Source organism: Heterodontus francisci, chromosome 6 (genome assembly GCF_036365525.1).
Source record: "Heterodontus francisci isolate sHetFra1 chromosome 6, sHetFra1.hap1, whole genome shotgun sequence".
Lineage (NCBI taxonomy): Eukaryota > Metazoa > Chordata > Chondrichthyes > Heterodontiformes > Heterodontidae > Heterodontus > Heterodontus francisci.
In genome coordinates this window covers 77,408,466-77,420,015 of record NC_090376.1, presented here as the reverse complement: position 1 = coordinate 77,420,015, position 11,550 = coordinate 77,408,466, and the positions used below count along the sequence as shown (strand labels likewise).

Here is an 11,550-nt window from a genome sequence, read left to right as displayed (position 1 = left end):
TGTCCTAGCCACCATTCATCCCTCAATCACCACCAAAAATCAGTTAAACTGGCCATCGTTCCATTTATTGTGGGAACTTGCTGTGTATTATGGCCTGCTCCGTTTGCCCACATAAAGTTATGACTTGGCTCTGAAACGCCTTAACCTGTCCTGAGGATGTGATAAGGTGCTATAAAAATCTAAGTTATTGGGATATTGATGAGAGCGGCAACCTTACTGCCCCTGGTAGAGAGGAGGCAATGCAACTACATTTCCTGGTTCGGGTTTCTAGGTAGCGATCTCTATTACAAAATACTCATCACATGGTGAGTGAGGTTAGGATGGAACCCAGCTGTGAAAGGCCTATCAAACTGCATTTATTAAGCATTAAAGCTGAGATTTTCCGCTTGTCTGTTTGCCAGGCCCCATCCCCATCTCCATTTTCCAGTTAAAATGAATGGATGGGAGTAAAATCGCAGCTGCTGAGAGACTTGGAGAACTGTCGCTTTGTTGTTTATGCTCACACATGAAGGACTGCTGCAACTGATGAAACCACATCCCGTCAAAAGAAATGGGTGAAACTTCAGAAAATACTGCAATTCTTATCAGGCAGGACTGTAATTATAACTCCAGCCCACAGGGTGATGCTAACCTGAGCTTCTAAAAAATTCTCGAGATCGCGAGGCTTGTAGTTTCAGGGGTGGAAATGACATCAGGGACAAACAGGACAGTGTAGTTTTCTTAAATAGGCTTTTATCATTTACTCGGGTTGCAATAGTACAGTTTGCTCGCTCTTGTTATTTCTGTTCAGTAGAAACAACTAGTAAAGACAGTAGTAAGAAAGAGGAAGGAAAGCCATGAAACGGATACAACATTGTAAGACTTTGTTACAAACTTGCAACTTCCGACTTGGCGTCCTGCAGCCTCCTTTAGCCCAAAGCCCTGGATCGTTGTCAAAACGTGGTGAGTGTGACTATTTAAAATACAAATAATGCAGCAGGTTGATCTGATCTGTTAAAACGCTGTCATTTGGATCAATGCGTTTATTTTCGTTGTCGCGCTGAATGACATTTAAAAAGTTTGTCCTACCCCTCCCAGTATATGTCAATGGGGTTGACAGGTTCTGGGTAATCCTCTCAATCGCTCAGGTAACCTCTGTACATATTTTCTTTCCAGTCCTATTAGATGGGGAGTTATCATTTTTATTTTGCTAAGTACAAAACCGAGCAGAGGCCAGAGAGTAGGATCACAGCAGAAAGTCCTCATACCAGTTTTGAAAATCATAAAAGTTCATTAAAGACAATAGCGGAAAAAAAGTAAGAGTACTCATTCAAATAATTTCCCATTGTCCACTGCAAAAATATAGCCATAAAAATATTCATTGCAGTAGGTGAGAACAGGACCCTCCCCATTGTCCTCAACCCTAACACCCCAGGACCCAGGGATCGAACAAACTGTATGGACACCGCCACTTCCTCACATCCCACATTGCTTTCAGTGCAATATCCCCTTGTCCTTCACCCCTCCCTGAGCAGGATGCACAGTGACTGTGAGAGTCTACGCACTCATACCTTGTGTGATTGCACATCTAAATATTCAATGACTGCAAAAAATATCCATGTGAATGTACCTGTTCTGATTTAATATCATAAAATATCTATACATATACATGTGTATAATAGATTCATAAGACACAAAAGTTCATTTCTGAAAACCCAATAAAAAAGTGGGAAATTTTAAATGATTATTTATTTATAAGAAGGATGGAACTGCTTTACGTAAAAAGACCTGCTTTGCTGCCTCTCCTTGTCTGCAGGCTGCTGCAGTTATGTCACTCATGGGAAGGAAGGTTTTGCATGCCAGAGTGGTCTCATTGAAGGCTTTGACCTGGGAGCTTTCTTTGCTGTCTCACTTCAGACAAGCACGTGACCAGCTGAAGCTGCAGAATACACTATTGTCAATAAAAGCAAAATACTGCGGATGCTGGAAATCTGAAACAAAAACAAGAAATGCTGGATTCACTCAGCAGGTCTGGCAGCATCTGTGGAAAGAGAAGCAGAGTTAACGTTTCGGGTCAGTGACCCTTCTTCGGAAGAAGGTTCCGAAGAAGGGTCACTGACCCGAAACGTTAACACTATTGTCAATAGTGGGTGCTCCCAGTGTCAATCAGCCTTCAGGCCTACCCAAAGTTGTGAACCCTATGATTATCAATGGAGTAGCTCCCTTTTACCGATCTCTTGAAATGAATGAGGTGAGAAAAGTCAACGCTGTGCTGTCTATTTTGGTAATAAAGGCCGAGAATCTTTTTATGGCTATATTCTATTTTCAATATACAATGGGAAGTACCTTAAACAAGAATTACTTCCTGTCAGCTCTTCTTTCCCTTTAACTAATGAGACAAGAGGTAAGTCATATAAGGCTTTTTTTAAATTAAAAATTGAATCTCTAGTTTACACGTTTTAGGTAATTCTGGACAGTGTTATCTAGAACCCGAGATGAAATAAATCACATGAAACTGATCTATTTTGTCTGTTTACAGATTTTTTAACTGCAACCTTGTCACGCACTTACGATGTTAGGAGAGTTGACCTATTGTCCCAGGAGCAGAGGAGGGTGTGTTTTGATACTCATGCGCTAGTTCTGGAGTTGCAGAATACTGGTGAGAAGAAAGCAGCATTCAGTCCAAATGTTTGAGTTTCATTTTATCCAGTTTCTGTGCGATACTTTGTTAAAGAAGGTCAATCCATTCAAATCTTCTATTTCATTCTGTGCAAATGGGACTGGATATTGTATTTGTTTATACTTAAATGTTTTTAAAATTACAAGAAGTTAAATTATCGTAAGACTTTAATTTAACTTTAATTTTTTACTTTGTGAAGAATTCCGCCAACATTTTCAGTACTACTTCTCTCATAGTTATCCTATCTAATATTCTACCTCCTCCTCCTATACTCTTTATTTTGTTCCAACTTTGCACTCTGCTGTAAAAACTGAGGCCAAGTGCTCATTTAGACTCTCTTCCATTTCCTTAATCCTCCATGGAAAGAGTTCCTTTTCCATATTTAATTAGTCCATTCCTTTATTCTACTTTTCATGTGTTTAGAAAATCCTTTTATTACCTGCTAGTCTTCCTTCAAAGTCCTTCATGACCTTTCTAATCCTTAACTTCCTCTATATACTCTGCTTGTTTTTCTTTTGCATTATTAGTCCTAGATTCGTCATATCCTTTTTTAAATTTAGTTTTAATTTTCTCTAGCCGTGCAAGGAGCTCCTTCATTTGCTGCACTCACTTTACTTTTTGTGGCAATATATCTGGCTTGTACCCGAATCATCTGTTTCCAAATTTGTTGAGTGTCTGATGTACCATTGTTTTCTTTCCAGTTTGTGGGCTAGTTCTCTGTTAATCACATTGGGAAAAAACCCCAAAATTTTGGTCAGCAACTTTTCATCGTTGTTCCCTCTTTTCACTTTTTAAATTGAACCTACGTTCACCATTTCTCAGATGTTGCCCTATCCCTAATTGACCTATTTTTTCCACTTCACTTCCTGGAACTAGATCCATTGCTGCCGCTTCCTTGTTAGACTGAAAGCACCGAAAAACACTCCTAGACACATTGTAAACACCTTTCCCTTATTTTGCTACATAGGTTGCTTTACCCCACTTTTTGGATAAATAAAGCAACGCATTTGGATGACTGGTGTCTTGCATTATTCTCTAATTTGTCAACTTCTCTCTCTTATCTCCTTTCCAATGTTCAATGGTCTATAACAAACTGCCAAAGGAGTAACAGGTCCCATCTTAGTCCTTAACTAACCAAATAGATTCAGCTTTTTCACTATCCCATGTATCATACTTGTATTTTATTGCTGAAAGGGCATCTTTGATTAAATCTGGCACACCTTTTTCCTACTCTACTTTCCTGTTTGTGTACCAGCAAGTTTAGCTCCCAGCCCTGCCCTACCTTAAGCCATGTCCCTTTCACTGCTGTGATATCACTCCATCTCCATAGAAATTTGTACTTACAGTTTGTCAACTGTATTCAGAATGCTTGAACATTTATATGTACATAAAACTCAGACCTGCCTCTGTCTATTTAGCAACTTAAAAAAAAATCCACAGATATGTCATTCCCATGAAAATTAAACTTAGTCAGATTAATTAATTAAACTTGTTAAATCATAAATAGGTTATAGCATTCTATAACAAAATTAAGCTTAAACACGGTGGACCTGACTTTCCTTCTAAGGTCGGGAGATGGATGTCGGGACTGTTTTCGGCTCCCAATCCTGCCCCGGGGGAAGTAGTTACAGGCCCTGATTTTCATGGGGGGTTGGCCTGTTAATTGGCTGGAGAGTGGGTTGGGCGGCCAAATAGCCGCTGCAAGAGTGGGAATGGAGGCAGAACTGAGCGAGTATGGGTCCAATTTAAACAAACCATGGCAGCCATTGCTGTGCCTCTCATTTTACTCATTGAATTTCAGCAGCAGTTATGCAACAGGAAAGACAGAGGGCTGGAACCAGACACTGACCTAGAGGTCCTCCTTGATGCAGTGAGAAAAAGGAGGGAGGTCCTCTTTCTGGAGAGTGGCAGGAGAAGGCCACCCTCCCGAACCAAGCAAGTGTGGATTGAGGTTGCTGAGAATGTTAGCAGACGAAATGTAGGAAGGAGGAACTGGGTCCAGTGTTGGAAAAGCCTCAATGACCTTATTCACTCTGGCAAGGTGAGTGCAACATCAGACCCTCGTGACAGGCCTCTGGGTATTCAGCCTCCAGCAGACACACCAGCTGAAGAGCCTGAGGGCACATGCTGCTCATGCACCTGGGAGGAATGTGTGCCCAGGATACCTACTGACCACTCAGCAAGGCTCAGAGCCATAGTGTTGTTGAGGACTTGCCAGAACTGATGCATGCAGCTTCCTATCTCAATGAGCTGATGGCATTGGTCATAGAGGTCAGCAATGTCTTATCTCTCTCCCTTTTGTCCTTGCAGGAGAAGACGCCTCATAATGCCCAAGAAAGGGTACTGACAGGAGGACGAGTGCCATATTTGCACATCATGACCACTATGGAGGAGGGAGCTATGGAGATCGCAAGAGTGGCCCCAAAGGAGCACATCAGGGAAGGTGAGATGGACACTCCTGGTGGAGGTGGTGAAAAGATATTGCAATCTGTAAATGAAGAGGGTGGAGTACCCACCTCCCCCATCTGACAGCATGCCAAAGACTCAGCTGCATCGGGAATCCTCAGCACTGCAGAGGCTTCTGCTCACAAAGGCTAGTTTTCATGATCTTGTCTTGTGTCTCCCACAAGTTCCAACACCAAGGGGCAGGGACAGAGTCCTGTGTCTGCATCGGGGAAAGCCCTGGCATCAGAGACATAAGACGAGCACCCCATCACATCTTACAAGCGCAACCTCCACCAGCACAGATACACATATACCCGAGTCCTCGTGGGTGATTAGATAGGGTGGCACTGGGTGATGAACACATCACAAGTGAGCAGGAGGAGATGAGAGAGGCAGAGGTAGCTGTGGGTTGTCCTCTGAGGATGGAGGACAGACACAGAGATGCGGGGACCCAAGAATCACAAGAAAGCAGGTTTTACTTAGACCAGCAGCAGCAACAGCATGTTCCCACATGCCTGAGCTCCCTGAGCCAGTGTGTGGTCATGGGCTGAGATTGGAGGAGTCCATTCAGCTCATATGCGCAACCCTGGTTCAGGGCTTTGAACACATAAACTCCTTTATTGAGAGAGAGGCCAAGAGTGGATGCAGGAGCAGTGCACTGACATGCACAGAATGCTTGCCATAGTCTGGAGCCTTGATTGCGCTGATGACAGAGATGTTTGGAGTGGATACCAATTGCGCCCGAGCTGGTGCTCCCCTCCAGCCATCCAGGTCACTGTCCAAGGACAGAGGCAATCACTGAGGAGGATGAGGGTGTCACCCCTCACAGGGCATCATCGTCATCAGCGTCCTTGGCCCCTCTAACTGTGGGAACATCTGTGCAGCCGGGCCCTGTGACTGAGGCAGCCTCTGGAGGCGCCCCCACTGGCACCTCCATAATGAGGGTGACCGTAACGTGCATCCCAGCCGCAAGCAGAGATAAGTGAGCAGGCTGGTTCCACCTCTGAGAGGAGCACCGCATAGCAGTGGCCGAGAGCAGAGGCCACCGTGTTGGGCAGAGTACTCAGTGGTTCAATGGGGTTTGCCTCACCTATAAATGTGGATTTCTTTCTCTTATTCAAAACAATGTAAATATTGGCACCTGACGCCAGACATGTGAGCTTCCATTCTTTAATGGCGAGACAGATAAAATGGCAAGAGGTGGTGACAAGAAGCAAGGGTCCATGAAGGGTGGCTGTAAAACCCCTGGACGATGTGCATCATTCATTGGCAGGAAGAGTGGATCTATTCCAGGCTGAGTCTTCAATGGACATATTGTGACAAGCAGCTCAAAGTGAGTTCAGACTCTGCTGCTCTCCTGGATTACAAGGGCTTAGCTGAAATGAGCCTGGATCAGATGACCCCTGATGTTGATCCTGACGAGATCTTTGAGTCCCGTGCTAGCCCTGGACAGCCCCCCTGAGCATCCTCCTCATCCTCCTTCTCCATTTCCTCTGAGCTGTCGTTCCAGGGACTCATCCTCTTCAAGGTCCATTCCTTTCTGGAGGGCCATGTTATGGAGAGTGCAGCAGATCACCACAATGCTTGAGCCTCTTGCAGGAATTTACTGTAGGGTGCCACCCAACTGGTCCAGGCAATGGAACCACATCTTCAGAAGCCTGATGGCCTGCTCAGTGGTGGTCTTTGTGAGCAGATGGCTTTGGTTATAGTGCCTCTGTGCTTCCATCTCAGGCTCACGTAAAGGGGTGAGTAACCATCTCTTCAAGGGATATCCCTTGTCCCCTAGAATATATCCAGAGTTTGGTGGGGAGTGTGTGGTGATGTGGAATGAATATCTGCAGCACTCTGGACTGGCAGAGAATGAAGGAGTTATGGCAGCTGCCAGGAAAGCAAATGCACACATGGAGGAAGCTCTTGGTGTGGTCACAGACCATTTGAACATCGAGGGAGTGGATGCCCTTCCTGTTGATGAATCTCACTGGCTGGTCACTAGGTGCCTGTTGGCCACAAGTCTGGGGAAGTCCAGTGATGGAGGTGAAACCCTCTGTCCTTTGTGCCTGCAAGGCCTCATCTGTCTGGAATTGAATGTACTGTCCACCTCTGTCACAGAAGACATCAGTGACCTGCGAGGTGCATTGGTGTACAGCCGTTTGTGAGACATCACCAAGGTCCACAGCTGATGCTTGGAAGGAGCAGGCGGTGAGGAAGTTCAAGACCACAGTGACTTTGACGGGCATGGTGAGCAGTGCTGTGAGGTGTGACTTCTGCCGCCATGAGGACACAAATCTCTGACCATCTGCCTGGATAAGAGCAGTCTCCTGCAGCACTGCTTCTCTGACATTTCCGGGTAACTCCGTCTTCGGTGGTAGATCCTATGCCTTTGTGGCCCTCGCCCCTGTCCTCATACCCGGGGCTGTGCCTCTCCTGCAGAGACTGTTTTTCCTCATCACCACTCGATCCAAAATCTGAGAGTCCAGCTCCCAGTATCAGCTGTTGCCTTCTTTGCACTAAGCTGGACTCCCAATAATGTCTGAAAGCCTTATCCTCTCCTCTTATGCCCCAGCAATGCCAGGAGGGTGATGGCCTCCTGCATTGCCCAAGTGCATTTTGACCACTCTCCCTGCAACCTGTGCACAACCGATGGCACCTGTATGCCAGTGGCTGAGTGCCCCTCTCAGCTTGCTCCCTTTTATGAGCCCACCTAATTTCAGAGGGTGGCCATGACTGGCTCCCCACTGTGTTGCTGCCTTCGTGCAGCTGGTCTGCCCCTGATCCAATGTGCAACCTGTACACCCCCACCAAAATCCCAAACTGGCTCTCTACAAGGTCTCAATGAACGCCTTAGCTACTCACTTGGCCTTATTGTCAAATCGGGCAGGTTTCTGGGGCCAGCCTTCCCCTGACCTGATGAAACTTGCCAGCAGCCACCCACCTGCATCCGTTTCCTCCCCAGGCAGGACCTAAAAATATTGCATCTTCAAAGATTTGTGCACTGCTGTACCACAAAGCAGTGACTGTACTGTCAGTAGCTCAGTGATACACATTTTAAGTCAAATCGCCCACTTCCCTTCTGCTCTGAAGTTTGTGACCATCCCATCTGACTTGCACACATTAAAAATGTAGTGTTTCACTGTGAATGAAAGAATGATGCTGGGTAAAATATCACTCGTTTCTATTAACAACACAGCGCAGAAATGCATGTTTGTATTTTTAAGCCCACTCCCTTCAGTGGAAGTTTTTTGCCAGCATTGCCTTAGCATTTGCATTCAACAGAACCCAAGAGAAAGCCATATTACTTCTTGTATATGAATTTATAGTTCATAGAGCATCTGTAGTGTGGGTTGTGAACACTGCTTGACTCTTGCTGGCAATTACATTATCCCTCAGAACTGGGAGGAAGCTGCCTGCAGTCACCTAACAGAAGTGTTTCTGTAAGGAGGCAAGTATGTTGTATGGTCTGAACTAGGTTGATTGTACAATGTTTTCATCTTAAGTGCTGTAAATCACCCTGCACAATAACTTTAAACTGCTCTTAATTGTAGTACATTCATTGCTCTGTGTGACAGCAGTGCACAAGGCATTTATTAGCATGTAAAAAGATTGTAAAAATATCCACATTTAGAAGCAATGAGAGGATAGGAATATTTCATTTTTGGTTGTACACACCTTCTGCAGTATGTGTCTCAAAGCATCTTCACAAACAACTCAACCATGTGACAAAATAGTTTATTAGAAAACTTCCTTTTTCACCTTGAGTGCTAATTTCTCACAGAAACCACAATAGTCGATATAAAAAAATTAATTGATTCAATTATAAAAACATTGAGCTGGCATAGAGTATTGGATGTTCGGTACATTGTGAAAAGAGCTTCCATAACTCTGACTTGTATCTCCATTCTGTCTTCACTCCTTCAACACTATCTAGTGTGAAAATGTTCTGTTCTACCTCTGCTGCCTCAATTGGACCCAACTTCTCCAATATCTTATTGCTGGATGGAGGCAGTGCATGTTTCAACACTGCAACTGAACCCAAGACTGGTAGAACAGAGGTACTGCTGTGGCAGACTCTAATATTTGTATAACAGCTGATGAAGTAGGTCAGCATTCGGAAGGAAAACTAATTATTGAGGTAATATTTACCATAGGTCATCTTAAAACTATTGGCTTAATGGTGACCTTGGATGATATCCAACACTTGTTTTGCCTTTAGCAGCAGTAATGAGTGGTTCTATTGACCTTGAGTATCAGTATTTGTTGGCTCTTAATCTCTGAATACCTGTAGTAGGTATCTGCTGCTTGGGTTCTCACACCAAGTCCTGTTCACCCATTACCCCATCTTTGATGTGCTACATTGGCTCCCAGTCCCTGAACACTCAATTTTAAAATTCGCATCCTCGCGCTCATGGTCTCATCTCTCCCTATATCCAGCCCTAAAACCCTCCGAGAACTCTGCACTCCTCTTGCCCATTGCGCACTTCCTTCATCCCACTATTAGCAGCTGTGCCTTCAGTTGTCTAGGCCCTAAGCTCTGGAATTCCCTCCCTAAACTTCTCTGCCTCTCTAGCTCTTTCTCCTCTAAAGACACTTCTTAAAACCTACCTCTTTGACTAAGCTTTTGGTAACCTGTCCTATGGTCTCCTTCTTTGGCTTTATGTCAACCTTTGTCTGATTAAGCTCCAATGAAGCACCTTTGAACATTTTCCTACATTAAAGGCACTATATAAATGCAAATTGTTGTTGGGTTCAGTGAAGAATACAAACTGACAGGATTTTGAACTCCGTAATTACATTAACAAACTGTAACCTGAAACAAAAGGGGTAAAGATACGGTCAGATAGAAGCTAGTCTTTGCCATCACTCCGCAAGTAGACTCCATCCAAGTATGACTGAAGGATCAGTTCTGTTTCTTGCCCCACCCACTTGATAGAATATTCGCTGGTCTGGCCTTAGTGAGCATCATGAGAGGCTCCTGTCTTCTGGGTCCTTGGGGCTAAGAACCTGTTGAAGCTGAAATACCACTGGGCGCCTTGTGCTCTGTGAATCAGTGTGCTGCTGCACATCAAATAAAAAATTATTTTGACAAATTTATTTTATCTCCTGTTTATGGTGCCTGGCCAAGAGAATTTGCAGCTGAGTGGCTCTCAGGTTTTACCTTTGACATTCTGTAATAAGCTGTGACCAGCCTGGGCATGATTTAGTTAACTAAATCACTCTGAACTGCTCATTTTCTCCCTTTTCCAGCTCCTTGGTGAGAAGTGGTTAGCCTCCACTCTAAATCTATATCCTTTGGATAAGACATTAAACAAAGGCCCTTTCTGTCCTCTCAGGTGGATGTTAAAAGAAAGCAAGCAAGCTTCTAATTGAAAAAGAGCAGGGGGAGTTCTCCCTGGTGTCCTGATCACTATTTATCCCTTAACCAAGACCAATAAACATATGATCTGGTCATTTATCACATTGCTGTTTGTGGAACCTTTCTGTGCACAAATTGGCTGCCACATTTCCTACATTACAACAGTGACTACACGTTAACAGTGTACTACATTGGCTGTAAAGCACTTTGGGATAACCTGAGGTTGTGAAAGATGCTGTATAAATGCAAGTATTTTACATGATTAGATCAGGAGCTTGTGGATGAGAATTTCTTAGGCAGCGAGGAGACAAATTAGGTGGGTTAGAAAAAGAGCTGTTCTAACGGTCGTTTACTTTTTTTTTTAATTTTCTGGGTTTTTTGTTAAGGTTTTCCAAAAGAGCAAGCAGAGGCTGTAGTTACAATAATAACGAATTTAACTTGCGCTGATATGGAATCCACATACAGGGATATGGTAACTAAAGCACAGCAGGTAGGTGCAGTTTTTGTGAATATGTACTAGAAACTGGCCTTTAAATCTATATTTTCTAAATTCTAAATGATAATGTGAACATTTTACAGTAAATCTGCTTTGAATATTTAAAGAGTGGAAAAGAAATTATCCAAATTTGCTGAAAGAACTTGATGTGAAATGATTTAGTTAACTAAATCACTCTGAACTGTTCTTTTTTCGAAACTTTGTCATGGGGAGTGGATCTCTGTCTAATCTTTCCCTTTTTCCAGCTTTGTTTTTCCTACACACGTTATCACACATACGTATTTTTCGCATTTTCTGGTGTCTTAGTTTTTGTTCCTTTCATTGTTGACGTACTCTCTGTCTCCTGATCATGAATGTATGTGTCCTTCTCTGGGTAGTTTTGCCTTTTCTGGAGTATGCGAAGCTTGATTGTTTCTCACCCAGTCAGGTGCAATTACTGACATAAATGGCCCAATCTCTATTGTTTGACAACATTGTAAATCTAGGTTATCCTGGGTTAAGTGATTTGCTGCCTAATCCAGCACCTCCACTTCTGCTTCACTAAATGTGCTGAGCTGGTTCTGATGCCCGGCAATAGCTCAGTGTTCCATAGACTGCAAA

The 11,550-nt window shown here is 43.8% G+C and overlaps 1 protein-coding gene across 5 annotated transcripts in view; it reads left to right on the top strand.

The window, feature by feature from the left end:
- Positions 1 to 654: 654 nt before the first annotated feature.
- Positions 655 to 11,550, top strand: part of ccdc90b (coiled-coil domain containing 90B) — a 37,204-nt gene continuing 26,308 nt past the window's right edge. For 2 of the 5 annotated variants that reach the window (XM_068033926.1, XM_068033925.1), the window contains exons 1-3: positions 656 to 942; positions 2,519 to 2,638; positions 10,841 to 10,944. In XM_068033926.1, coding sequence (XP_067890027.1) covers positions 837 to 942; positions 2,519 to 2,638; positions 10,841 to 10,944 — 330 coding nt within the window. In that variant the 5' untranslated portion in view covers positions 656 to 836. Of the gene's footprint in view, positions 943 to 2,518; positions 2,639 to 4,519; positions 4,701 to 4,969; positions 5,103 to 10,840; positions 10,945 to 11,550 lie in introns of those variants that run through there. The other 3 variants (XM_068033928.1, XM_068033927.1, XM_068033929.1) reach the window with 3 other exon arrangements.